This window comes from Kryptolebias marmoratus, linkage group LG16 (genome assembly GCF_001649575.2).
Source record: "Kryptolebias marmoratus isolate JLee-2015 linkage group LG16, ASM164957v2, whole genome shotgun sequence".
NCBI classification, from domain to species: Eukaryota; Metazoa; Chordata; class Actinopteri; order Cyprinodontiformes; family Rivulidae; genus Kryptolebias; species Kryptolebias marmoratus.
In genome coordinates, this window is record NC_051445.1 from 12,604,865 (window position 1) to 12,632,386 (window position 27,522).

The following is a 27,522-nucleotide window of genomic DNA, read 5'->3' on the forward strand; positions in this document are numbered from 1 at the left end:
ATAAATATGTCATTTTATCATTTAAACTTCGATTACTATTTATTTAAAATGTATATTTACTTTTAAAACAAATCAGTTTTACAGAGAAGCTGGAATCAGACCAGCCTGTGGTCAGGCTGGTTGGACAGGACGGCTTCCAGCTCTGTAAACATGTCTGCGGCCTTAATAAACAGTCGTCCCCCACCCCCCCTTCCTATTAATCGAAATGGTAAAAAAAAAAAGAGGTCATCTCTCGCTCAGCGACCGTCAACATCACCCCGCCAATCTGCAGCCAGCGCTCCCCTCCCCTCTGCCCCGTCCCTGGCTCCACTCCAGCACTTAGCGGGGATTTTAAGCGTCGCCCTGTCATCTGCCGGCCAGATCAGATCCGAGCTGCAACACAGATGACCCTGCAGCCCTGATGCAGAAGTCTCAGAAACGAACCGGGCCCGAAAGCAGAGTAATCCCTCCATATTTGCAAACAACAAAAAAAAAGGGCCTCAGCTGCTCACACACCAAACACTCTGGGAAACGAGTGTTTAGTGTGAAGCATGGAGGGTTCTCTCCCAATGTTGGTTTCCGGCCCAGTTATGGTCACGGCCACGTATCTAAAATCTAAAAGCATTTATCGGACGATCCTGACCCCGGTTTGTCTTCATGGTTACAACTGCACGGTGCAACATGTTGATTCTGTGATATCGGCTGTGAGACACACCTTGTGTCTTTCACCTCCGGGCCTTATCTCACCGGCCTTCTTTCAGTCCCCCGTGGTGAATGAAAGCGACATTCAGCCAGAGAACGGGTTCAGACGCGTTACCTGAGGCTGCGGCTCGCAATCCTTGGTAAACTATTTGGATCTCCAGTGTTTTAGCGTTAAAATCCCCAACTTAAATATACATGTTATGTAATTATGTTATAACTTTCCAGATGGCCTCTCTAAATATACAATAAGCGATTGACTCGACACAGATACGGACTAAAAAAAACACGAAAAAAACGAGCATTTGAGGGAAACTGGAGGTCCCTTTCTTCGTCCGTGTTGTAATACCTGTTAATTATCTGCCAGGTGGGACGGGGCGGAAGCGGAGATGTGGATCAGTTAATTATCACAGCCGGTGAGAAACTCCTCCTTTATCTGAGCAGCACTTTGTTTTTATATCTAATCCGTTAAGATGCGAATCCATCGAAGGCTCCACTTTTTAAGTTAACAGCGAGCAAGCGTGAAGGTTTACTGCATCCCAGCGAGAGTTTTTCATTAGTTTATAGTCAGTTTGATCCGCTTCACCTCATTCTGCTTCTTATGGTTTAGTAGCTCCCCAACTTTTACTTCTCCTGCAGTCAGCTGGGAGGAGTTTAGATGTAAAGGACAACGCTTGGAGCTTTCTGCCTCCTGCTTGGCACTGCAACACAGAAACATGTTCACCTGAACGGGCGGAGAAAAGACAGCTGCGACCGATTAGGTGGTTTATTCAGAAACGTCCAGTTCGAGTGAACGCTCCTCTCTAAGCCTTTTGCACCTGCTGTCTGTTTCACATTAGTTATTGTGGCAGAAATGTTATGATATTCCTGTTCTGGAGCGCCTCAGGCTGAGCTGAAGTGCTACAGCTAGCTGCTGCCGCTGCTGTTTGAGCTTGTAAATAACAGAGTAAGGCAAAACTGACAGCAGTGTAAAGCAGTGCTTCCCAAACTTTTCAGCTTCTGACCCACAAAACAAGAGCAGCAGAGGCCTGTGACCCCGAATATTCCCATATTCTGTAACTATGGTGATTAATTTTATCCGGGGACCCTCACTTCACGCTTCACGACCCACAATGGGGTCCCAACCCCAACTTTGGGAACCACTGGTGTAAAGGATTATGAAGCAGGGTTTGCATAAATCTCTTCAAAGCTTTTAAGGTTAGAGTTGTTTTGGGACAGCAGCTCTCCACTAAAGGTGGCATCTCACTGAGCAATGGCTGTTGGAGACTAGTCAGAGACTAGTTAAAGACTAGAGGAGGCCTTCAGCTTGGTCATTCAAAGAGAGCGATCTGCAGCAGGTAAGATATTGACCATTCATAACATTTAAACAGAAACCTACTTGAAAAGACCCTAACAAACCCTTTTAACTTGGCACAAGCACGGCACCTTTGTGGTTTTTATTCACAGATCTGTTTGTTATAAAATATCTGATAAGCGGGGAATAAAAGTAAAAAAGCTTCCTTTCTGACATTTTTTGTGGAGGTAAGAAAAGAATGAGCATCTTTGAACAACACAAACTGCATTTGAACTCACTTTAGAGTTAGAGTTAGTTATACATCATAAAACATCTTCAGTTTATTATTCTGCTCTGTGCCTGTGTCAGAGCTGTGGAGGGAGAGAGGAAGCCCCCCTCCACCCTCCTCCACCCCCTTTATAAAGACCCGAGGGAGCCTCCAGCTGGAAAAGGCGCTCCTGGATTTACAATCTGCAGCAGCATCCGAGCTGAACTCCTGTTTTTTTTTTATCCAACCTCTGAGCTTATTTCTGCAGGAAGGACGGAGAGGAGTGGGTTTTTATCTTATTCTAAGGGAGAATCTGGTGTAAAGACAACCGAACAGGTGCAAAAAATTTTTTTAAAAAGCTACTTTTAAGAGGAAAGCACTTTCTGTTTAAGGGTGTCTAAGCTGCAATAATTAGAAGTCTGCGCCATGCTGTCCAGCGTGCGGCGGCACAGCCTCCGCCTGCAGACCGAGCTCCACCGGTGGAGCGTCTGCGACCCGGGCAGCCACCTCCTCCCGGACGGCCTGCTGGCCCGCGTGCCCGCCTGCATCTCGCGCTCCAAGTCCTGCTCCAGCTGGTCGTCCTCGGACTCGGTCATCTCGAGCGACTCGGCCGGGGAGCCGGCGGACCCGGCGGACCCGTACAGGGTGGTGCTGCTGGGGGCCGGCGGCGTCGGGAAGTCCGCCTTCGCGAGCATCTTCGCCGGGGCGGCGGACAGCATGGACAGCGAGGACTGCGAGCCGTGCGGAGGTAGGTGTTTGTCACTTCTGCTGCTCTCCTAAGTTTGTTTGTTTCTGTGTGCATTAAAAAAAAAGAAACAGTACGGATAATTTAACAAACCCTCTGTTAAAAAACAACATTCTGTTAGTATAAAAAAAGGAATAGTGAACATTTCCCAGAAGGAAATTAATCTTATAACACTGAAATTACTTTCATGATGGGGCTCTTCCCGTTCTGCCTTCAAGACTGTGTTAATTTGCAAAAACAAATCCAATATGTCATGTTTAATTTCAGATAAAGTGTGTGAAAAGGACATTGAAGTGGACGGGGAGACTGCAACCATAATCCTGCTGGACACCTGGGATGCAGAGGTGAGGATGAATGAATGAATCAGAGGATGTTGCTCCTCTGCACACTGTGGATGCTCTGCTGCACCCTGCCTCCTGTTTTATTTCTGACCCCACTCCTGTGAACCCCCGCAGACGGACAACGACTGGACCCTGGAGCGCTACCTGCAGACGGGCGATGCCTACTTGCTGCTGTACTCCATCACCGACCGGGCGTCGTTCCTGCGGGCGTCGGAGCTCAGGATCACCCTGCGCCGCCTCCGGCCCGTCCGCCACACCCCGATAATCCTGGTGGGGAACAAGTGCGACCTGGTGCGGCGCAGGGAGGTGTCGACGAGTGGTGAGGAGACATCAGCTCTATTGATTGTTCGAGCAACATGTCCGCAAAACTGACATTGCGATATTTAGGTGCTTTATCACAATATATCATATAAATCCTTCTTTAGTCATCCGGCGCTGTAGCAGCAGCAGTGGTGAATCCTGAGTCATATCTTGGTCTTCTCAACAGTAGAAGTGACTTTTAATCTCTTGTCTGCTGCGTTTCAGCATGGAAGGACTTTGATGCATTTGAAGCGCCTGTGAAAACTAAACTCCTCACGAAATAGATGCAGTTGCTAAAAAATAGGCATTAAAGTTAATACTCAGTGTTTGTGATATTGTCATTTATGATGCCACACGAGAAAAAGCTCTAGATATCTCATCCAGCCTTAGTTCAGGTCCAGAGGCAGCTGAGGGGATCTGACTTCAAATGTTCTCCGTGTTTCAGAGGCACGGGCCTGCGCTGCCGTGTTTGATTGCAAGTTCATCGAGACCTCGACCGCCATGCAGCACAACGTCTGGGAGGCCTTCTACGGCATCGTGCGACAGCTGCGCCTGCGCCGAGACTCCGGCGAGGACGGCAAGCGGCGCCGGAGCGCCCGCCGGAGCGAGCGCCGCGAGAGCCTCCCCATGAAGGCCAAGCGTTTCCTCGACAAGATGGTCGCGAAGAACAACCCCAGCATGGCGTTCTGGCTCAAGTCCAAGTCCTGCCACGATCTCTCCGTGTTGTGAACGCTTGCAGGTCTGCGACGAAAGACCTGAGCAGTTTGAACAAGTTGTCGCCTGCAGGTGAGGACCTGTGGACGGAGACGGCGGGGTGGACGCCCTGCTTCTTAGAGGGCCACGGGTGGGGAGGGTCGGACCTCGTGTCGTTCACCATCCACCCTCCATTCAGCGCAGGTGGTGTTTTCCACAAGTGTTTGCAGCTTACAGTCTAATACAGGCTGAGTGGACTGCAGTCTTGGACATGTTGGAAGAGACATTTTTCAGAGAGCAGCAAGAACAGGAAGTGATTTTTGTTGTTGTTGTTTCTGTGTTCTTTTTCCTCGCGATTGTCTAATTTTGCCAAATTTGTTGACTTCCATCCCCAAGTGCTGATCCCACTCTTCGTAAGTTTTCCATTATTTAGTGATTTGACTTCTGTGATGTTAGATTTCATACTTTCATATATGATGTAAAGTGTTGTAAATAAAAAAATGACTATTACTGTGCTCTGCTTCACTCGTTTCAGCTTTGCTCGGCGAAATAAAGTGACAATTTGGGGCTGGGAGAGAGAATGACACGCTCTTTTTGTCTGTTATTCTGTGTTTTTGTTTTTTGTTTTTTTGCACGAGTAAAACGGATGACTCATTTATGGACACACAAAAAGAGACGCGCTGACAGGCGACACAACTTGAGCCGACTTAAAAAGATGAGTCAGGTAGCGACGGCGAAGCAGAACATTTGAGAAACAAAAACGGTTCCTGTGTGTGTGTGTGTAGTACGAGTGGGTTCAGAGAGTTGGCTTTTAGAGCTCAGATCTTGAACTCAGATCGGTCTGAAAGCTGGTAGCGTTTGAGAAAACGAGTTGCCAAGGTAACACCGAGAGGAGCCCGTGTATTGTCTTGCGCGTGCTGAGGCAGATGGTGTTGGCCGTGTCACATATGGACCATTCCTTTATGTAACGGCGCCGCTTCATCTGCTGAGCCGTCACTGGTTCTCGGTCGTATAGCGGGTCTGTCGAACTGAATCACTTCGCAGGCTGCTTTCCTGCAGAGTTGCACGAATGTCACGGCGCACCTTCTTCGCAGCTGAGATCAGATCGTGACAAATGTGGTCAGATTTAAAACCAAAATGAAAGACTTCCTCCAGTTTTTTTTTTCTTTTTAAGACATTTTAAGATACTTCCACCACTTTCTGCTTTCAAGAAGTGTAAAAAGTTACAAGCTGCTTAAAAAAAAGAAAAGGTTGGTCTGCGCCTTGACCTGTTGCATCACCTGATTGGATAAGCTCAAAGCTTTGTATTCTTATGAAGCAATGAGCTGTTAGAGGAGTCTGCAGGTCCCATTGTTCCCACACGGCTCCTTATCGGGCGCGCTACTAATGGAAACATTTGACGGGAAAAAGTGCGGAGGGGCAGAGGTCAAAGTCTGACAGGAAATTAGAAAGTTAAACTCTGAATTCCAAGTATTATTTTTTAAAAATTCTCTTAATTTAACAAGTTTTTGTTTCATTTTAGGTCTTTTTGTTGTTGTTGTTGTTCATAATTCCCCCGGATGTTGTTTAGAAAGTCTTCTACAGCGTGATTCCATCAAATGCTTGATTCTCTTTTCCCATAATAAACTACAAGCATTAAAGCTTTAATATAGAATTTGTGGGTCTGTGTTTTAACAGCACTGTATGTCTCTTCCTGTCTCTCGTGGCAGCTTCTTGCCCATTGGCCTGCTCAGTGGAAGGGCAGGATGATTAGACAATCATTAGAACCAATAAAACTGAGCTGGTTAAGGTTTGGTTAACGTTTGACCAGACAGCGTGAAGCTTCTGGGATCACTGTGAGGTGTGACGAGTGACTCGCTCGATCTCTCCTGAGAAGGTAAGTCACTTCGCTCTGCCGTCTCCCACTTTTACGGTTTAAGTTCAAGGATTTTTTTTTTATTTTCCAGGGGGAGTTAGGATTATAAATCTAGACGTACAGATCAGCTTGAGTTAGACAGTGTGATAAATGTTTCAGGTGTTCTTAGATTATTGCAGGAATACTGTTCCAGGACTTGACTTTGGTTGGGCCTAGGACAAGGCGTTGGCAAAGGCTGACTCCCTTTTTATAAACTTAAGGGCTTGATTTCAACATCTGACAATTGTATCCAAATTAAGGCCTACATTTAGTGACATAGCTGCTTGTATTTAGCCTGAAAGAAGTTATTTAGTCATTGTGGTTTACAATTTAAAAAAGGGAGGCCCTAAAGTACCTTTTCTACGATGGTAACAGTTTGAATTCTGGTGTTTCCAGCCTTAAAATGTACGACGCATCATTTCTAAACTGGGACTTTAATAAATAAAAGTTAACGGAAGATAGGGAAGTGGCAACTCGGTGAAAGCTGGGCAGTTTAGTTTGTGGAAAGAGACGTAGCAGGGCAGAAAAATCATTCAGGGAAGCTGTGATTTATGCTACGAAATGTCAGCAGATAATTAGTTGTTTAAAAGTGTGCCGTGCAACAAAAGGTCATTAGCCACGACTCAATGTCACCTTCACCCAAAGAGTCACTCAGCTCTTTCGCCTTCACCTAACACATTCCTGATGTATTTGTTTGGCACTTGTTGGTAAAAACGAATGATATCAGTGTTTAAATCTAAGTTTCGGCACATTTTACAGCTCTAAAGTAGTTTCATTGGTAACCCAAACTGGACACTACGCTGTGCAGATTATTAAGCGACCTGAGCTTTTAATTTGTTTTAGTTTGGCCATAAAGTACATTTAGACACGGAGATGTAGTAAACCCTAAATGGATCTGTCTTTTTGCACATCTGGACTCTCAGATCTCACTCATATAAACGCACAAAGCAAGCATGTAATTAAGTTTTAGACTCGGAGTCTGTTGTAAAGTCACCAGGGTTACACGCTCCTGAGTGACCTTTGCAGTCATGCTAATATCCTGCAGGATCAAAGGGACAAACAGCTGGGAGGAAAAGAGGAAAAAAAAGAAAGTGCTGGCTTTCAGTTTCTCCTCTGCGCTCGGGTCGTTGCTTCACCTGGAGCTTTAAGGTGGAGCCACTTAAAGCTCCCATTCAGACCGGGGTGTGTTTCGGCAGATAGTGTTCACGTGTGTTGGACTCAAGGACACGTCTTCTTTGTTCGGCCGCTGTCTTTGTGAATCAGCAACACGAAGACTGATAGTGCACCGAGGAGAGCCAACGTTTCCCGTTTGTAATGTTTAATTGTGTGAAATCCTTCTTCTTATATCACCTCTGCCTCTTCAACATTTTTCTTTTGGTTCTTATCTCCCACATCCTCCTCCTCCTCCCCCTTCCTTCACAGGCTGTGGTAATGACACCCATGGTGCATCTGTTGCTGCTCCCATTCCTGTTCAGCATTGTGAGTACATATCACCACCAACTGCTGTCCCTTCCATGCATATTCATAACAGATACTCGAATGCTCGAACCTGTCAAAGGATCTGCGAGCGTCCCGGCGTGTATTAATGTCTACATCTGGCGCATCAGAGGTGCCGGGAAGCTCATCTCGTGGAGTTTTTGTGAAGATGGCAATTGAGCTGCAGGGTAGAATATCTGAAAAGAAACCTTTGGTGACTCATTTAGAAGACTGAAAAGGACTGGGCAACAGTAGCGTGCAGACTTTGTCCTCCCCATCTCAGGAGGCCTGTAGGAGTCCTGCCTCTTGTCATGTAGTTTTGGCTCAATGAATAACCGCCCTCAACGGGTGACTAAATTCACGTTACCACACAGAGGTGAAGCGGAAAGTCAACACGGGTTTAAGCTTCACCTTCGCCTCTACTGTACTCGATGACATTTTAACCTGTCTCTTTCTGGGCCGCGACAGGCTGGTGGGACGAATTTGGACGAAAAGAAGGGCCCGTTTGAGAACACGGTGTTGGACGTGCCAGAGGGGACACCAGTACCCTATCCCGTCTATCAGGTATCACACAGAACATTTATCAGTTTTTCTTGTTGTTGTTTTTGTAAAATTTGCAACTTATCAAAGTAATAATCGCACAAGAAAACAATGTTGGACATTAAAGTGAGAACTTCTAACTTTCTAAGGTACAAAAAGTAAGAAAACGTGGGTTTTGGTTGATTATTTCTTTGCTGGAAAGCCTGTTTGTTTCCCCTTAAATGGAGCCACGTTTGTTAGGAAAATGCTTTTGTGTATTGAGCAGCGGAGCTGAGTCTGTGGGTGGCACATTTTGACCTTTATGAAGACAATTTTCTAATAAATTAGAGCGGGGGCAACAATTACCTGAAATAGTTAAAAAAATGCTAATAAAAACAGCCACTTTTCCACAAATTTTACACAACATGAACGGTTCTAAAACCACTGCAGAAAGACTGAGTGCTCTAAAAGTTACGATGGAGATGGGTTTGATAGACTTTAGGCAAGTAGTTTGAGAATATTACATAAAAGGTGATTAAAATGAGGGGAAAATGTGATTTCTATCATCTGAGTAGCTCTTAAAGAAACTGAATCAGAAAATCTGTAAAACAGACGAGAGACAGCCTAAACGGACACAGATAAAAAACATTTTCACTTAACTCAGTTTGATTGTTGGTGTGAAATTTTTGGGAGCACAGCTGCTTTCTTTAGACTCAACTTCATTTTATTTGAAAAACTCGAAATGACCGATTATGCATTCACAAGATCTGCATTTGTGCATTTTTTTTAAAATTGTCTCTATGCATACAAAGGAGAGTGAGGTTGTGAGTATGAATTTAATTTTTGAGAATATGAATTTAGAACTGTGATCACAGGGTTGCAGACGCAGTGTAGCACAGGATGCATCAACAGAGCCTTCATTCAGCTTAATAATTCCAGTTATTGTAATGTAATTATTTAGTTTTAATAAGCTACAGCGATATATTTGAACTGTTAAACTTTACCTGATTTTATTCCAATTCTTTCTCTCTCATCTTGAATGAATGCATGAAACTAGTCACATTGATGCATCCTGTGCTATGCTGAATATTTCAGTCTAAAATCTCTGGAGAAATCAAAGAGCACCATCCTCTCAGAGCTGCTGCGGACGGATGGGCTCTTTAACGACCCGAACGAGACGGGAGCATCCTCCTCGGGACGGGAACTTTCTCTGGACTGAAGCAAATGTTCAACATGTGCTGCAGGTTTTCACAAAGTGCTCAGTCCAGACTTTACTTCTGAAATCTGCAGCCTTGTTCTGATTCGGTCCCTGCAGCTGCCTCCTCACCTGCGAGCTGCAGGAGGAGACAAAAAAAAAGGTGACTTCTGTGAAACCGTGTCGACATTTCTGACACTTCTTTCCCTTCACTCTAGTTCCAGGTGACACATGAGGGTGTTAATGATTTCAGCCTGAGCGGGGAGGGCGAGGACAGCATTAAAATCTCCAAGGATGGGTGGCTTTACCTGCAGAAGCCTCTAGACTGGTCACGAGAGGACCACTACATCTTCAATGTAACACCAGCTCCCCGCAGCAACTGTCCTCGCCACTCGTGGTGGAAACGTGGCCGCGTCACCGTGCACTCTTGCGCTTGTCTGTCCAGGTGGAGGCGTTGGCCGACGGCGAAGTCGTGGACGGCCCCGTGGTCGTGACCATAAATGTGCTGGACGTGAACAACAACGCTCCGTACTTCAACCAGAGCAGCTACACGGCTACGGTCCGAGAAAAGACTGCGTCAGGTGAACGCCCCAGAGTGCTCGGGAAGGATCTGAGGAGGGAGAACAAAATATGTGGAAAAGAAAAGTGGAGGAACAAATAAAAGAATTCACAGTCTTCATTAGAGGCAACAATCTGTCTGTTAGCAAAATATCTCGTGAATTTGTGGATGGATTTGAATGAAACTCTCAGGAAGTAATCACTGGATGCTCCTCTACAGCTGATTAACCTTTGCAAGCTGATTCAAGATGGCTGCCACAGCTAACTGACCTCAGCAGTGTCAAACAGAGCTATAACTCACTCCATTTTACAGATGTTGAGCTAAACTTTAGGGTGGAGGTAGCTGAGAGTCATCCCCAACACACACTCAACACAGATCTTTGATTAAAACTTTGGCAGACAAGGCGACGGGTGATATGCATTCCTTCAGTTTATGTCATGAACTTCTTTCAATTACTTGTTAAGATAAAGGGCTTAGTTTCAATTTGTTTAAATGAAGGTACAGGCCATTGAATCTCAAAAATGTCGATCTTAAACTCTGGAGAAGTTAAAGTTTCTACATTTTATAGGAAAAACAGAGGAAGAGGGATTCTTGAAGGAAATATTTATCAAAAGATACCAAAATAAGTCAAGACTAAATCCACCTCATGTCACGATGCTGCCACTTTGAGTTTGAATGCTTTTGTAGTTGAATTAGTGAGACAGTTTAATATATCTTATATATATATTGCATGGGGAGATTGCTTCATATCAGCAAAATTTGAATTTAAAATTCAAAGATCAATTCAATTTTAGTGTGGCTGCTTGGCTTTGAGTCTAATTATCTCTTGAACAATGTTCAACAAGGGGAAATATTTATTAATTATTTAATATTTATCCCTATGTAAGGTATGTGGAGCACATTGGATTGTATTTTATTGTGAGCTAATTTTCAAAAATAGTCAATATTCTAAAGAAAACTTGTGGTTATCCAGCATCGTTTGGTGTTAAAAACCCATATGGCAGTGTAACTCTCTGTTTCAAACTCCTCAGGCCAACCTCTCCCTGAGATAAAACTCCAACACTGGTTCTGTTTTTGGTGTGCTTCCAAGGTGTGGTCTTCACCCGAGTGTTCGCGTCCGACCGGGACGACCCGGACACCCCCAACGCCCATCTGAGCTACAGCCTCGTCAGCCAGATCCCCAACAACCACAACGTCCTGCTGTTCCAGATCCACCCCGACACCGGGGAGATCTCCATCTCAGAAGAAGGTAACACACACACACACACACTCGCTCATCAGAGACGGGGATGAGAGGAGGGTTCAGTGCGCCGCCGTTTGTGGGAAAGCCTGCAATCTGTCCATCTCTGCCTGTAATCTGTCAGAATAGCTTCAGTGTAAATCCAGATTACACGGATCATCTCGTGTGCTCGGGATTAACTCTGAATTGGAGGCAGATTGCCTAAACGTGTCGCCTGAATGCATATTCTAACAGATTTTTCAGCATGTGAGGCTACGAAACCAGCTTTTTTTTATTGTGCTTTTGTTTTTATTTAACAGGGGAGGAGATGCTGAAGGCCAGACAGGGGATCCAGTACAGCCGGGGAGACGATCGCAGCATCGATGCCCTGAAAGGGAAGTTTGATCAGTACTGTCCAGCTCAGACCATCCCCTATGAGCAGAACCCCTTCTTCACCTGCGTGGAGAGAGCAGGTTTGTTTCCAGAGTCTGGAGCAGAGCTGACACCAAATGCACAGAAACAATAAGAAACAAGAAACAACTAATGAATCCTTTCTGCACCTTTCCTGATCCGTAATAAGCCTTATATTGAATTTTAAAACTTACAAACAGCAATGTCAAAGAGATTTGTTTTTCTTCTTTTTGTTCTGAGGATTTTCTGCACAAAAACCTTCAGCATAAAGTATCTAGTTTTTACTTTAATTTTGTTTTTCCCCTGACATATTTCAGAAGCTTTTTATTAAAGTAAATTCAGGGACTCTCAGGGTCACATTCATCTGCTGTACAAGAATTTCTATTTTTTTTATATATATATATATATATATATATATATATATATTGACTTTTGCTTTTAGAACTTGCTTGATTTTTTTTTCTTTATATCCTGTAAAATTCAATCCCAAGCCACTGGCAGCCGTCGTGCAAACACCTGGTATTGAATATTATGATCATTATCCAGGGGAAACGATCGTCTGCAGACTCTCCCGTGAAAGTTTTCTGTGCGAGACAAAACGGTGCAGATGTTTCCTTTCTTTTGCTAAATCTTGCTGAAGAGTTTTTGTGTTTTAAATCGGCTTTCATGGTTAGTTTCTTTCTGTCTTTTAGGACCACAGTTTGGCCTGTGGTACATTTCTAACATCTATAAAGTCAGGTTTAGGGATATGTGCTCAAACAGGATGACACAGACTGATGTTAAAGCAGCAAACAGTGTCTGTAATGAGGACTCTGTGAGCGACTCGTGCTGTGATGTGACGAGTTCAGGAAACGTCACGTGGTTAAGATTTCTGAAATGTTCCCTTGATGTTTACCTGGCTGAGATAACTTCTGGCACTGATTCTTTATTTTTCTCCCGCGATGTTAGAGATTAGGAGGCGTAACGTGAACCCCCTGGAGGACCCGGACTACACCCTGATCGTGCGCGTGCAGGACATGGGAGGAGCTTCAGAGCACGCGCTGAGTGGAAACACCAGGGTGCACATTGTCGTGCAGCAGAACCTCTGGGTCAACCCCGGGCCAGTAGCTATTAAAGAGAACTTAAAGGGAGAATACCCCCAGGTTATTGCAAAGGTAACATGGTCCAAACCACGTGAATCGTATAAAACTCATTCATGCTTGTTCTGTCTTCTCTGCATCCAGCAGTTGATGCTCAAACTTGGAGCTTTTCTCTTCTGTCTCTTCTGCGTGCAGGTCCAGTCTAACGACCCCGATGCCGTCTACTCCTTAGTGCAGAAAGAGCGAGAGCTGACGTTCCCCTTCCAGATTACAGAAAATGGAGAAATTCTTGTGACGCAGGAGCTGGACAGAGAGGAGAAAGAAACGGTAAGCCCCACATCTGTGACTATCTTACAGCACTCGTGCAGAAATGAGCACTAAACTCACATTGCTCCTTTTTTCCTCAGTACATCCTGGTGGTGTTCGCCAAGGATAACTACGACTCGGAGGTGGATCCGCCCATGGAGATTTTGGTCCTGGTGGAGGACCTGAATGACAACAAACCAGTGTGTGGTGAAGAAAGTGTGTTTGAGGTGCAGGAGGATGAACCTACAGGTAAGACGCGAGTTCGGGTCTTGGCTGCCAGATGCACACAACAACCAGGGCCCGATTACCTTCATTGACCTGATTTTTGTTTTACATTTATTTTACCAATCAGTGAAAACAAAATGCTGACTTATTCTTTCAGAAAAAAAACAATGAGTTTCAGACAAAAAGTGATAGAAGCAATTACATATTATTGAAAGCGTATTAAACCTTTTTCAACAGACTGAAGTTCAAGAACGTTTGAAGTTGTGGGATGTGTGATTTTAAAACATGAAAGGTTTTTGGGTAAAAATGGAGGCTTCTTGTTATTCCAGGCAGTTTGGTGGGACAGTATGTGGCTCGTGATGATGATAAAGAAGGGACGCTGAACGCTCAGCTGACCTACACCATCGTGTCCCAAACACCAGCCACTGAATCCAACACTTTCTTCATGGACGAATCTTCCGGCAGCATCAAGGCTCTTCGCGTCCTTCGCCGGAACGAGCACCAGGTCTACAACCTCAGCGTCAGAGTCAGCGATTCAGGTAACGCACACACACACACACACGTGTACTGTCAGACTGTCGTCCAGAGTCGAGTTCTCATCCAGGACTATGGTTCTTAGTTTTCAGCACGGACTGTCAGGTCATCGTCAAGGTGATCGACGTCAACAACGAGCTGCCTCTGTTCGAGAAGAACGACGTAAGCAAACGAGTCACTGTTTAGGTTTTTATCCTGCCCTGTTGAACGATAATCTGACCGCGCGTATCCTTCGGTGTGAAGTACGGCAACCACACTCTGGCGGAGGACACTCCTGTGGGGCACACGGTGCTGACCATCAGGGCAACAGATGCTGATGACCCCGGCACCGGCAGCTCGCTGATCGAGTTCCACATCTCCGCAGGCGACGAGAACGAAGTCTTCGCCGTGGAAAGTGACGACATGGGAGTGGGTCATCTGGTCATAGCCAAGGTGCCAAATACCTGCTCTGACATTAAAATCACTTAGAAGCCAAAACAAAACCAACAGAAATCACAAAATGTTGTAGCTCTTCATTCTTGAGATGCTGAATTCAGTAGCTTTGTTTATGTTTGAATGACTTATTTTTACACATCATTGATGAGTCTGACCCTTAAAGTCATGTACTAAAGAAATGACTCATGCTACCACCATCTACTATGGAGAAAATAATCACTTTATACCGAGTTAACAGGGCTGTTTAGATTTTAAATCCGTGCCACTCCTTCTCTGCCCTGGAACAGCCTCTGGACTTTGAGTCCTCTCCGACCTACGAGCTAAAGATCGACGCGCGCAACCCCGAGCCTCTGATGAAAGGCCTGAAGTACGGCGACGAGTCCACCGCCGTCGTGATCGTGACCGTCACTGACGTGGACGAGGCCCCGGAGTTCAGCCTGGACCGCCTGGAAGTGACTGTGGCGGAGAACTTCACGAGGGGGTCGGTGCTGCTCACGGTGGAGGCGAAGGACCCAGAGGGGAAAGAGATCGGGTAAAGACACAGCAGCAGCTGCTCGGACGCTCCGGTCAGAGGCCGTTTAGGTCTGATCGAGCTGCAGGCACCTCTTAGATTTGTCAGTGCATGAAACAAAAGAAAGAACTTCATTAACTTGATCTGGTGCTTCTTTATTATTTTCATATTATCATCAAATGCAAAGCGAAAACGAGTCAGTCTCACTGACAAGCATAAATCTTTGGACCTAAAATCTTCTTGTTTTCTGAGTTGAGCTTAATTAATAGCCGCTGTGCATACAAAATGAACAAAAGGTAAACAGTAATCTTTTTCACTGATATGTTATTCTGAGTGAGGATGGGCCTCGCAGGACATGCTGGGCATAATTACCGTTTTAGTCACTAGATGACTCTGTGGGGGTCTCGTGTTTGAGGAGTTGAGTTTTTTTTTTCCTGAACAGATCCTTTCAAATCTGTTCTTTTCAACCCCAGTTTTCTAAAACAGATTTCTTAGAAAACCTTCCATTCAGCATCAAATGACGTCTCTGCAGAGCGTCTGAATGTCGCCGAGCTGTGGTTAAATGTCGTATCACCAGAATCCAAATCAGCGTTCTCGTTCCAGCCTTCATCTGAGGAAGACTTATCCCACCGTTTTTACTGATGAGTGACTCAGTGTGTTATCTAAACCTTTTAGTACTACAAGTACACAGCAATAAAACCAAATAGCTTGACAAAATATTTGCACTTATTCCATAAATTGTTGTAACTCTGTTCAAACACGACAGCAGTTCTTACGAGCGTGCTGAAAGATAAAAAGTGTACTTTTACACGGGGCTAGATGACAAAAAAATGTATTCAATCTAAACAAGACCAAATGAAGAAAATCCAAACCAAACGTCTACGTCACGAGAACTGAGACTCATCAGATCAGTGGTGCGTGGTGTAAAAGCTGCAACCACATCTCATACCTGGATAGGAAACGGTTACAAAAAGGTGGCCCCGCTGAGCCATTCTGCTCTACCTACTGTATTTCTGAAACCCTTCCAGTATGAAAAAGGTGCTGCTTGGGCTTAATTAAACCGGAGAACAAAGGTGGCAGACTATTTGTAGATGAAAGCAGAGAGGGGTTTGATTAAGGACGGGATTAATGAAAAGTCCTCAGGTGTTCCACGTGTCACAAATCAACCAGGATAAAGAGGACCCGCAGGGGTCACAGAGTTTTATAGCAGTCTTTATTCCATGATGCTCAGTGTCATAAGGCGAAATTCACAAGAACCACTCCCATTGTGGTCTTTGTTCGTAAAAAGTGCAAACGCAACCATAAAGCTTTTAAAACTTTGTCATTGTTCCACAATATTAGTCCTGTCCTGCTTTTATCTGTTGTTGTCCACCGTCGCCCCTCTGCTTCAGCCTGATGGTTGCGTGTTTGCGTGCAGATTTAAGATGGACGGCGACTCTCAGGGCTGGCTGGAGATCGACGCCGCCACAGGAGAGGTCAGGACCAAGGAGAAGCTGGACAGAGAGAAGCTGGAGACCTTCGAAGTCACCGTCACTGCCTTCGAGAAGGGTAAGCGAAGAAACTCTAAGCGTGTGGACTCGACACCCATCAGGGAGTACATCACTCGTTTTTTTGCGTGCTGTTTCGCTCTGAAGAGAACCCCGAGAAGTCCTCCGAGCGAGTCGTGCATGTGCGGCTGCTGGACGTCAACGACAACATCCCCAAGCTGACAGAGACGCAGGCCTTCATCTGCATGCAGGACATCAAGCCCGTCGTCATCAAGGCCGAAGACAAGGACAGCGCCCCCTTCTCTCAGCCGTTCACTTTCGCCCTCGAGAAGAAATCTCCCAACTGGGAGCTGCACAAAATCGACGGTACGCTTGTAAAAAAAAACAAAATGGGGACGTAGATTTTGCATACTCAGGTGTGTGTGTTTCCTCCTTTTGTGCTGTGTAGCCACGTCAGCTGAGGTGCGCCTGAAGAAGCAACCAATCAAAGAAGCGAACATCTCTCTGAACATCAACATAAAAGACAACGCGGGCGTCGGAGTTACGCAGGCGTTTGAGGGTGAGTCTAAAGCTGAAGGATTTTTGCATTTTTGCCGTTTTTTAATATATTTTACAAGTCGAGTTACATCCCAGCTCACTTTCAGTCTGTAAATTCATTTTTCGGCTCTGCCGCTGCATCAGTCCGGTCAGATTTAAACTCCTGCAAACTGCGAGCCGCCTAACACATGTAAGATGCTGCTTGTTCACAACGTCTCCGCAGAACCCCACTTCAAAAAGGGTCCAGATTATCACCTTAAAGTCTGTTAGGTCGCACCTAATCATCCTTTGTGTTTCCCCTCTCTGATACCAGTGAGAGTGTGCAACTGCACATCGCTGGGCCACTGCTACATCCCGCCGTACGGACGGGGATTCAAACCGGGAATTGGCTCCACGGTCGGGATCCTGGCAGGAATTCTGGGATTCTGCAGTAAGTCTCACGAACGCCGTGTGAAAGCGTGACACCTTTACCCGATCGGCTCCTTCAGCTTCCTTCTGAACTGTAACTGACTTCTGTTTTTTTTTTCTGCTCTTGTTGTAGTTATTATCTTCATCATAGTGATCAAACGCACAAGTAAGAAGAGCAAGAAGAAAGGCCAGACCGACGAACAGGAGACGAACGCCATGATGTAGAGACTCGTGTTGAGTTTTATTTATATGTCGAGAATACCACAAATTAGCCTTGAGGAGTTTTGCTTTTCTGGTTTGTTTATTCGCACGAAGCATTCACTCCGAGATCCATCTGCCCTTTTACTCTCTAACAGCAAACCCAAGCTTATTTTAAGTTTCAAGTAAATTATACCTTTTTTAAAAATCTCTTTCCTCACTTCTCAGATCCCCAAATCTTAGTTAATCCTCACAACTACGTGCTCGCGCTCTTATCTCGTCTTATTTTATTCTTTGAGCCTAATTAATAGCTGCTGCGCATACAGAATGAGCTTGGCATGTGATTCACAGTCACACAGCTTGTCAATGTATTAAAATGACATTCTCAGACTGGCTGCTTCATTAGCAGCTTCATCATTTCCTCTGACTTAATGTTGTTGTTTTTTGTTTTTTTTTCCCATCTCAGAGCCTGTTGCGTTAATATGTTAAGTGCTGTGCTAATGAACAATAATTACAGTGTATTTTTGTAAAGCGCTCCAGTTTCCCAATAAACAAAGAACCTGGGAGTCGCTTCGGTTTTCACCTGACCCTTGTGTGTTTGCTTCACATCGGGGCAGGCGCTTGGTGTCTTTCCTCTGCGTTCACAGTCGGTGTGTTTCATCCCCTCCTCTGCCACTCAGCGTTCGAGGCCACGGCGCTCTGACTCATCCCTCGGACGGTGGGAGACGGGGCCTCGGCGCTGAAAGGAAGACGGCGTGACTGTGGCTGCACAAAGAGGAGGCCTCAACACACAGAAAACACATGTGAGAGTTGATTTGGGTGGGGGGAGGACATGTGCAGCCACGGACATGCATCCTTCCAGTCCGTGTGTCACGTTTGGATGAGTCAGCGAGCAGCTTCCGACCGAGCCTCGCCATGACCTGCTCAACATGCAGCCTCTTTGCTGTTTATGTCTGCGCTCCATCTGGATGATGTGTATCCCAGCAACACTTGCCACAACACACACACGAGGTTGTGCAGACAGCTGCAGAGGTGCAAGGGGGAAAAGTTGAAGGACAGATGAGGGGAGGTGGAGAAAAGACAAAGAGAGTAAACCATGTGATGTATGACCTCCTCCTAGTATCAGAGCATCACCACACACACACACACACACAGTTGTTTTCATCTCAACCATGTGCCAGAGAAACCTTTTGTCCTAATATAGAAATATTATTTTGAATCAACACTAATTTAGTTTAGGAGATCATGCTCTCGGTGGCAGCATCTTGTGTGAATCTGAAACGAGATTTTATCATCAATCATATAAGAAACGAGAGAAATCAGATTTTCTGCCCGACTCTGCTGACATTTGTTGAAGAAGCTAAAACTGAGCAGAAAAGAAGCTAAAATAGTACCTAAACATTAAATAAATAGCAGAATAAAAAATCAGTCAGGATGTCTTTTTTTTTCAGTAAACTGACTGGGTGTCATCTTTTTTTTTCTGGAGGCTTTTAGGATAATTTGACATGTCAGCGAGCTAAAAGAGAAAAGCTGCAGTCCTTTTATGAGAAGTGCAGGATTATATAATGCCATCAGCAATCCCACACTTTTAGTTTCTTTTTATCCATTTCCAAAGATGTCAGGTCAGTTTATTTTATTTTTTTTTGGCAAATTGAAACAATGACTTATCGGCTTGATCAGATTGCTCCTAAAAAAAGCATCGTTCGTGGTGGATGCTTTCACAAAAACTTACTTTTACAAAAATACCCATCACCTATTTGACCAAACAAGACTGACAAAATAAGGTGCAATGCTAACAGTGGAATTAAACCTGACATTTTATTAGTTTTAATTTAATTTCACCTACATTAATTAGTACGTTCTGTTTATTTTGACAGAGCTGAGAGCTTTCAGGCTTGTTGCGTTTGGTGTGGCAGCCCCTCCTTGTGGCATCAGAGTGTCAAGGCCGGTTAAATTAATCTAAAACGCTTTTAATTCTGCTTCTCATGTTCGACCCGCAGCAGTGACGACAGCCGCCGGCTCTGTGGCGTCACACCTGTATCCCTGACGACGTCCTGCGGTTTTCACAACACAATACAGTCGCACCCGGGTCCGCGTGTTCAGCTGTTTATTCCATGTACAAAACTCAACCCCCAACAAGTTACGATGTACACAAACAACAGAGGAGATGAGGAACATGAACATAACATAAAGTGAATAAATATTTGATGTCGAAACAGACGCTGGAATTCATGAGCGACTGCAGAGCATCGAGGAGAATAAGTCAGCTTTTTACCTTCGGTGTTATTAATAAAACTAACAAGAAACAAACCACACAGATAATGACCTGTCAGGAAAAAAAAAACTAATGAGGCTCTCGACTCTCGACAGTGTTTAGAAAACAAGCTCCTGTTCAGGGAGGATGTTTGTTTAAGGATTTATGAAGGGACACTCCGGCCAAAGTGCTATTACATCACCCATGGAAACTTCATTAGTGCTTCTCCCGGTGCAGAAGTAGTTGGATAATCGAGTAACGATGTCAAACAAGTCTTCACGACCTGTCAGCAACATAAAGCTGCGCTTGTCTGCTCTGTGGTGGAGGCGAAACGAAACTCGGCAATCCACATCTTTCCCTGCCTTCTGTAACCTTTTAAAATGAGGAAAAAATGGCTTGTTTTGTGACCTGACATGTTAAACTGGCGTGTTCTGCGTCACTCCTACGATCAACCTGCCATCCGTCGGGTTTCTCTTAAAAACTCTCGCTGCTGCACAGAATCCGAATCCTCCTCATCGGAGAGCTGAAAACCAGCAACTGAAAGGGAGCAGAGTGCGCAGACAGCACTGTCGACGCGCGACAAGCTGCACTAAAATTATCTCAAAGACAAACAAACGAAATATATATATATATATAGACAAACGAATGCAACAGTCCGTGTGGTAACAAGAATCCTTTAAAGGCGATCTGGAAACGAAGCAGAGAGAAAGTGCTGCAGGAATGACCTGGTTAAAGTGTACTGGGATCACTTCACTTGATAAATGGCCACCTTCATTGACGTTGGAGATCTCTGCCATTTGAACCCTGCTGAGCCTTTCAGCAGTAAGGAGGTCGCCACTGTTTTGGCACAAATGTCAGTGTTTGCCTGTGAGATACGAGCAACACACAGGTGTCGACGAAAACAGCTGCTGAAGAAGAAGACCGACAGCATAAATAAGATTTTGTTTCAGATATTCTGCTGACACTTTGAACTCAGATCGTAAAAAACAAACTTTCTGTGCCGCTGCATGTATAAATATATATATATATATACACAAGTTCTTTTACATAAATAGTGTAAGAACGGCTGGGCAGATGCTTCATACGGATATGAAATCAGATCAGGACTCTCCTTCCTGCCGCCGCGCTCCGATCACGTGAGGGTTGAATTGCGCGACGATGATGGTGATGTCATCGCGGTACATGCGGGCCAGCTCCTCGGGCAGCGAGAGCATCTTGGAGAGCCTCTCGTGGTCCACCGTGCCGAACTCGTTGTTTCCCACGGCGTGCCTCATCAGGTGGGTCGCCGAGTTCTGATCCTCGAAGGCCGAGGACATCCGGGCCTTCCGCTCTTCGAGCAGCCCCTGCATCTGCCCCAAAGTGACCTTGTAGCCTCCGACTTTGAGCGGCTGGCGCTGATGAACTCCCGTTAAATACTCTCCCACTACGCGGATCACTTCCTGCCGGTGGAGGGTCTCCCAGAGGCCGTCGGAGCCAATCACCTGCCAAGAAGAGGTCAGAAAACGTCCGTGTTCAGCTAAAACATTAACTCTCACCACAAACTAAGTTCATTACACAATACTACATTTATATGAGAAAGCTAAAAACAGTACTAAGTATTTTTTCCTCACAAATACAACTTTTTGGGAATTTTTTGAAACGAGCTAAATGAGAAAACTGCATTACAATTTCTATTTATAAACTCAGAAGTTGCAAAATTCTCCCCACTACTTTGTTGTTTATAAACTAACATAACCCTATGTATAAAAAAATGGCAAAGTGTACTTTTTCTTTTTTTTTTTTAAACAAAAAGATGCATTTGGAGAACGGAGACCACGCTTTAATGAGAATAAATGGTACAAAACATGAGGACAAAGAGTTCATTCATCAGTCCTCAGAACTAATTAAATCTGACAGTGTCAGTATATTAACATCTACCATCTGAAAAATATGGACAAAAGATCCCTCTGTGTGTGTGTGTGTGTGTGTTTTACTCTAAATGCATCTTGTAGTGGGTGTACATGTGAAGGACTTCAGACTTTCTGATTTATTCACTGGTTGAAAAGATTCTCGTGGCGTGAAGTTTAACCTTCAGAATCCCAGTATTCAACCTAAAGGAAGACCGAACACAACGTACCTTAAAAACAACAACAAAAAAAGCATTTAAAATTCTTTCAGCCCAGAAAACATGTAACATACCAGGAGTGTTCTCTCTGCAGAGGCACAGCCGTATGGCAGGAATTTCTTTTGTGCTCAACATGTTTTTAGTGGGCGTACAGACCACACCTACTAACAGTTTTAGGCTGTAAAGACTAAAAGGACGTAGCGATCGATTTTAAATGAGATTTCAGTGAATTTCTTTTTAATGTTTTTGTTTCCTGCTTTATGTTCTGCAGCTGAACGCAGACTCGTGCGTTCACCCTCTCGCTTTACAAAACCACTTTAAAAGACAACAAGGGTTAGCTCCTTGATCTTTAAAGCTCTTGGGACAGTGGTGAGAAATACGAAACTCTAGAGGAGCATTCAGACGCTGCAGACGTCCACAGAGACCAACAGTGAATTCTTCAATAATATGAACCAACTCCCCAGAGTATTATATTTTTCTCTTCCTCTAACAACACTGTACTTATTCGTCTGTATATGGATGTTTACTTTGGAGATTAAAAAAAAACAAAACTTGAAACATTTTGTCCAGCAGGAAAACTTTGACATATTGAGGGCGCAAATATTTTTTGTCAAAACAACAACAGCGCAGCTCTGTGTGACTTGTTGTTTTTTTTTAAGTACAGAAATCATGTAAGAAAGCAAACAGTCACGATGCTTCTTCTCTCACCAGGAAGCGATCCTGCGGCCGCAGCTTGTGGTGCGTGATCTCAGGCTCGGCCGTCAGGTAGGGGGGGGTGTGGTAGTTGGGAGGGATGAACTTCGTGTGCTCGTTTTCGTGCAGCTGATCGGGTCCAGACTCCAACACGCGCTTCTGCAGCTCGATGCTCCACTTGAACTTCACGTCCCCGAACGCACGGAACGGCATGAGCAGGCCGAGCAGCCTGTCCTGATAGAGAAGACGGGGATGGGGAGACGAGTTTCAAGAAATGTTTTAATAATGAACGCGGTGAGTGGGTTAGCCAAGTGCTCTACCTGACGTATGACGGTCTTCCTCTCCGACGGAGGGTGCTCGCCTCGTATCCGAGAAACCTCACTCTCATTCTGGGCGTTGTGGTCGTTAGACAGAGTGAGAGCGCTGAACGACCCGTCCTCCTCCTGCACCCCCAGCACGGCCCGGGCGTCTCCTGCGTTGGCTATGAAGCTTCGGGAACAGAAAGGAGAGAGGCAAAGATAGAAAGGAGAAGAAAACAAACATGTGTTTTAGGCTTCTGTAAACAGGTTTGTCAGAAAGCACGGTTCTGGATTTATTCTCCGTACAGGTCCGGTCCATCGATGTGAGCCACGCAGGCTGTTGCTCCAGAAAAGGCCACCCTCAGAACCCAGTAGTGCAGAAACGCGCTTGGGTCGCCAACCTGCAGGGCAAAAAGAGCACTGGAATCATCAAGAAGGGACGTCTCACAAGGTTCATATTTCATGGAGAGGCAGTGATACCCGAGCTCCTCTTTGAATCATAAAAATTTAAATTTGGAGGCCCTCATTTTTATGCCCATCTTCAGTGTCTCCTAATGAGTGAAACACTAGTCAGATTTGGCACTAAGGTTCTGACTTGCAATTTGATTCAGAGTTGAAAATTTATATACAAGATGATGAGGTTATTAGCAAAAATGAAGATGACATTGGAAATAGTGTCTGTAAACATTTAAGAGACAATGAATTTTAAATCAAGATACATGTGGACAAGCATTTTGGGAGCCAATCGAACACCCAAGGACAAATCTGGGAAGGAACACGCCTTGTTTAAGGGTGCTTTAACCATAAATAGTGGAGCAGGTTAGTCCCGGTTCAAATCTTTTTCTCCTTGTAGGAGCCCTAACAACCATTTCATATTAAAACCACAGACTGTTCCCACCTGAGCTTCCAGAGAAATGTCGTTGTCCAGCCTCTTGAAGGCGTTCATTAAGGCCTCTCGTGTGTCTGGAACCTCACCTGGGCTGAGGAGAGAGTGGGACATGTGAGAAAGAGACACACAGGAAGCAAAGGGGTCAGCGACAGACACCAACAACAGGTGAGGGTGTATTGCTCCAAGGTACAAAATAAGGAACCAGACAATCCTGACCACAGATGAGAGAAATAAAAAATGACAAATATGTGCACATATCAGTGTGAAAGACTTGGTTGCTGAGTGTCCTCCTCACCTGGTAAGGTCTATTAACTCCTGCCAGTATGTTCGCAGGCTGTTGAAGTAGAGCCTTTGAGCCTCCCGGCTGAAGTAGTCGTTGGGGTGTTTGTGCCACTGAAGGATGGGACTGAGGGGCCTGCCGCTTTCCACTGCAGCCTCGAGCTCACACAGGGTGTCATGGGGAAGCAGCGAAACTGCTAAGTAGTAAAACAACCTCTCGCTCAGCGCCTGGCGGAGCAGTCAAATAAAACACAAAACACTCTGCAAAACGGTGTCACATCATCAAGACACAATGCAGGAGCTTAAATTAATGATACTGATGTAAAAGATCCACTTAATTAAATATAATCTGACTCACAAAGGGGAAAAATTATTTGGTTTTAAATGTAGGTGCCTTCAGTTAATATTTTAGGAGTAAATTAAACAAAATTATGCAAAACCATTAGGCTGAACTGTATCAAATAGGGAGGTTAGCTAGAGAGGTGAAGTGAGGAAGGGAAAACGGTCAATTTTGTTGTAGACTGAATCGCATTCTTTAAGATTTCCAGAGGTCCAACAAGCAAGACAGAGACAGTACTTGAATAGTACATTCAGTACTTGGAATTCTTTAATATTTCAAGTATGAGGTCAAGTAGCATTCCTTAAAGGAAAACATGTCCCTCTCTGCCTTGCATGTTAAAGTTTTAAACAAAGATTTTATGTGACCTGTTAATGCTAGGAGTATGTGTTGAGGCTATTACAACAACAACAAAAAAACTAACAGAAAAGACATAAATCTTAGTAGACTCACCTGAGCGCAGGCACAGCCAGCGTGTCCATCAAACACACCCAGCAGCATTCCTCGTGTCTGCAGGCACGTCGCGGCGCTCCGACGATCTTCTATCGGAGCGTTGGCTGGAAGCTGATTGCTTTCAAACCCCATCACCGATGATACGTTTTTCCCATCGAATTCTGGTACCTGGGATTGAAGCAGAAACGCACATGGTAGAACATATAAAGTGTAAGCGTTCAGAGAGTGAGAGCCGTTTACTGTGCAGGACGCTACGAACCTTGAAGCTGTACTCGTTGGCCTTCAGAATGGAGTTGACCTGTGGTGGGGTGAGGATGTAGCTGTGGAGCCCTGAGGACGTCTGGTAGCTTCTCCCGGGCCGGTGTCTCTGCCTTGGCACAGGCGTCGGAGCGATGCCACCAAACTGGGATTGGTGGTGTTGGCATGGTAACAGACAGGAAGCAAAGACCTTGGCGCGGGGCAAACCCCTGAGCAGCTGAGATGTAACAGGCATCGCCGACTGTGCACTGAAGGCACACCCAAAACACCACACCACTGATGTGTGCACAAACCTGATGAAGAAGCACATTTAGACCAATCTGGGAGCAACAAGTGGAAGAAGACGCGTGCATCCATGGAGAAAAGAGTGTTCTCCGTATGAACCATTAAACAAACACTGTGCAAACAAGCTGAGATGATCTGATGGGGTTTTGCTGTTGGAGCGGACGAACAGCTCCTACAAAACTCAGTCAGAACAACAGAAAACTAAACCGATCCAATACAAATACCCAGAATTGATGACATTAAAACATTGTATTTAAAAGGTTTATTTACTGGCCATGTAATTGTTGATCCCTGTTATAAACACGTTTTGTTTTTTTTGTTTTTTTACTCTGAGCATTTTAGATAAAATCTAATAATTAGAGCAGGTTGCTGATTAACTGATATTCTGATCCCCTTCAAGCTTTGCATTTGACCAAACTTATTTCCATGAAGGGAAATTCAAGTTTCAAGTTCAAGTTTACACAAGTCAAATCTGCATAACCTCCAGAAGCTCTTCACTGGCTTCCTGTCTGTTTTCAACTTGATCTTAAAACCTTATTATTGACTTCACATGGTCTGGCCCCCCATCATATTTAACTTATATTCCTAAGATCTACACTCCAGGAGGAGAACACCAGTCAACCAGCCTGTTTCTCCCAGAGGTCCTAAGATAGAGTTTAAAATATAAGGTGATCGATGAGGCTTTTTGTATAAACTGTATATACCAGCTCAGGCTATAGAGACTTGGAAATCTTTGCTTAAGACCCATTTTTGTACTTTGGCTTTTGACTGAAACAGAGCACAGGATTTGTAAAGATCTTATTTACTTTTGCTGTTCTTGTAATCTTGTTTTTAAGTTCGATTATTTGTACTATCTGGTTTGACTGCAAAGCACACCTCAGTTGTTTTAAGCGCGCTACATAAATAAAACTGACGTTGACAATCATTATTCTAAACGCTTCTGGAAATCATGACACTGTACACAGAGGTCAGTCCTAAAGTGAATTTCAGGGAACAAACGGGATGGGTTAAGTTCAGGAAATGAAGGAGGTCAAGGATCAGTAGTGTATGCACACGGGGAGGAAGTTTCTGGTGACATTGCACTGATTCATTCGTTTATTTTGCATGGACAAATTGCTCAAACATCCTGCTCAAAGCGCCTTAGATGCAGGAATGTCAACCTTAAGATCTATTTTGTTTGCAACTCTTTGCAGGTGGAATGATGTGTCGTAATCTTAGGTATGTATAGGGTAGTCTCATGCAGATGTTCAACAACAAAGGCTGCATTTAGCTTTTTTTCCCTGGTCCTATGGAGGATACAGCAGCTCTGCACTCCTGTACAACTCCCAGTCAGCAGTGCTGCACACACACACAGTGTTAAAAATAGCTCAGGTAGTAATTCAGTCCTGACATTTGGGTCTCCGGACATGCTGTGACACAGCTCGTGGCCAGCTGAACTTGAACCTGACTGTGCCCCTTCAGAAAACCTGCTCCAATGTCCCCCCAATTCAATCTGTAGCCCCCTGGAAAAAAATCCCAGCAAGTCACACCTCTGAGTAAATAATGCGGCTTCGGCACAAGCGACTGACAGCTTTAAATTAAGGCCACTCAGACGATTTTATAACATCTGTCCTAAAGACTGAAATTAAAGTATTTAGCTAAGAATCCTCCCATCCCGCCCTCCTAAAAAAATCAAACAAACTGCACTGAATTACACAGAAAACGAAGGATCCGTCGAAACTCTGTAGCAAAGTTGCTGTTTGTTGACATTTTAGCTGATCCGAGCTAATTCACAAGGCAGATACCCAACCCCACCAGCTACCACCACAGCACCGTCAGTGCTGTTAAAAGGTGCCACAGAGTATAAAATGAAAAGACAGTGAGAGAAGCTTTTTTAAAATTTTGAACCGAGGCAACCCTAAAATTAAAGCAGTCAAATTTTAGCTAGCAGTGTAGCTAGCTCCGTGCGGGCAGGTTACACCCACTAACTACGGTCAAACTGCCTCGCTTTAAAAACGCACAGACCTGGTGTATTTACTCCCGATGGGACACGAATGCGAAGCAAAAACACAAAATAAATAACAATTAAAAAAGCGAGAAAGCGGAGAAAGGTCTGGACTTACCTCAACCGACGAACGTGAAGAAGTTATTTAAGTTCATGGCATTGGCTTGATGCCGTCTGCATCGCTCCTGGGCGCCGCACCACAAACTGGACGCTGATTGGCTGAGGCCTTGCAAACGCTCTGACGTCACGCCGGGCTCAATGCGCACGCAACCTGTCTTTTAAAGCAGCGTGAACGGAGCAGACAAGGGAGGAATTCCTGTTTGCAACATCTTATTCTATCTGGTTAATAAATAATAAATATATATTTGTTTGTCTTTGTCTTCTCATAGAGGGGGG

General features: G+C 44.8%; 3 protein-coding genes across 3 annotated transcripts; 2 read left to right on the top strand and 1 right to left on the bottom strand.

The window, feature by feature from the left end:
* Nucleotides 1–2,410: 2,410 nt before the first annotated feature.
* gem (GTP binding protein overexpressed in skeletal muscle) lies at nucleotides 2,411–5,956 on the top strand. The gene is made up of 4 exons (XM_017424994.3): nucleotides 2,411–2,967; nucleotides 3,232–3,308; nucleotides 3,420–3,624; nucleotides 4,051–5,956. The coding sequence occupies exons 1-4, from the start codon at nucleotides 2,646–2,648 to the stop codon at nucleotides 4,332–4,334; spliced, it is 888 nt and encodes a 295-aa protein (XP_017280483.1). The 5' UTR covers nucleotides 2,411–2,645; the 3' UTR covers nucleotides 4,335–5,956.
* Nucleotides 5,957–6,073: 117 nt separating this feature from the next.
* cdh17 (cadherin 17, LI cadherin (liver-intestine)) lies at nucleotides 6,074–17,862 on the top strand. The gene is made up of 19 exons (XM_017424913.3): nucleotides 6,074–6,174; nucleotides 7,615–7,671; nucleotides 8,137–8,232; nucleotides 9,601–9,738; nucleotides 9,828–9,963; nucleotides 11,032–11,190; nucleotides 11,481–11,633; nucleotides 12,520–12,725; nucleotides 12,846–12,977; nucleotides 13,058–13,205; nucleotides 13,511–13,720; nucleotides 13,801–13,877; nucleotides 13,959–14,147; nucleotides 14,438–14,682; nucleotides 16,079–16,209; nucleotides 16,296–16,514; nucleotides 16,597–16,707; nucleotides 16,999–17,115; nucleotides 17,227–17,862. The coding sequence occupies exons 2-19, from the start codon at nucleotides 7,624–7,626 to the stop codon at nucleotides 17,316–17,318; spliced, it is 2,607 nt and encodes an 868-aa protein (XP_017280402.1). The 5' UTR covers nucleotides 6,074–6,174; nucleotides 7,615–7,623; the 3' UTR covers nucleotides 17,319–17,862.
* Nucleotides 17,863–19,381: 1,519 nt separating this feature from the next.
* pdp1 (pyruvate dehyrogenase phosphatase catalytic subunit 1) lies at nucleotides 19,382–27,358 on the bottom strand. Its single transcript, XM_017425118.2, has 9 exons — nucleotides 27,245–27,358; nucleotides 24,859–25,150; nucleotides 24,600–24,767; nucleotides 23,826–24,037; nucleotides 23,540–23,621; nucleotides 22,948–23,042; nucleotides 22,663–22,831; nucleotides 22,358–22,576; nucleotides 19,382–21,026 (listed from the first exon to the last, which is right to left on the bottom strand). Exons 2-9 carry the CDS (start codon nucleotides 25,090–25,092, stop codon nucleotides 20,646–20,648), a joined length of 1,560 nt encoding a protein of 519 aa, XP_017280607.1. The 5' UTR covers nucleotides 25,093–25,150; nucleotides 27,245–27,358; the 3' UTR covers nucleotides 19,382–20,645.
* Between the last annotated feature and the right edge of the window lie 164 nt (nucleotides 27,359–27,522).

Bases quoted from the DNA above. Each gene is read 5' to 3' on its own strand.
- pdp1 (XM_017425118.2), bottom strand. From the start codon at position 25,092: ATGCCTGTTACATCTCAGCTGCTCAGGGGTTTGCCCCGCGCCAAGGTC. The intron at 23,043-23,539 runs GTGGGAACAGTC...TTTGCCCTGCAG, and splicing joins ACATTTCTCTGGAAGCTCAG to GTTGGCGACCCAAGCGCGTT. The intron at 22,577-22,662 runs GTAGAGCACTTG...CTTCTCTATCAG, and splicing joins GGAAGACCGTCATACGTCAG to GACAGGCTGCTCGGCCTGCT.
- cdh17 (XM_017424913.3), top strand. From the start codon at position 7,624: ATGACACCCATGGTGCATCTGTTGCTGCTCCCATTCCTGTTCAGCATT. The intron at 7,672-8,136 runs GTGAGTACATAT...GGGCCGCGACAG, and splicing joins TCCCATTCCTGTTCAGCATT to GCTGGTGGGACGAATTTGGA. The intron at 13,878-13,958 runs GTAAGCAAACGA...TTCGGTGTGAAG, and splicing joins CTCTGTTCGAGAAGAACGAC to TACGGCAACCACACTCTGGC.
- gem (XM_017424994.3), top strand. From the start codon at position 2,646: ATGCTGTCCAGCGTGCGGCGGCACAGCCTCCGCCTGCAGACCGAGCTC. The intron at 3,309-3,419 runs GTGAGGATGAAT...GAACCCCCGCAG, and splicing joins TGGACACCTGGGATGCAGAG to ACGGACAACGACTGGACCCT. The intron at 3,625-4,050 runs GTGAGGAGACAT...TCCGTGTTTCAG, and splicing joins CAGGGAGGTGTCGACGAGTG to AGGCACGGGCCTGCGCTGCC.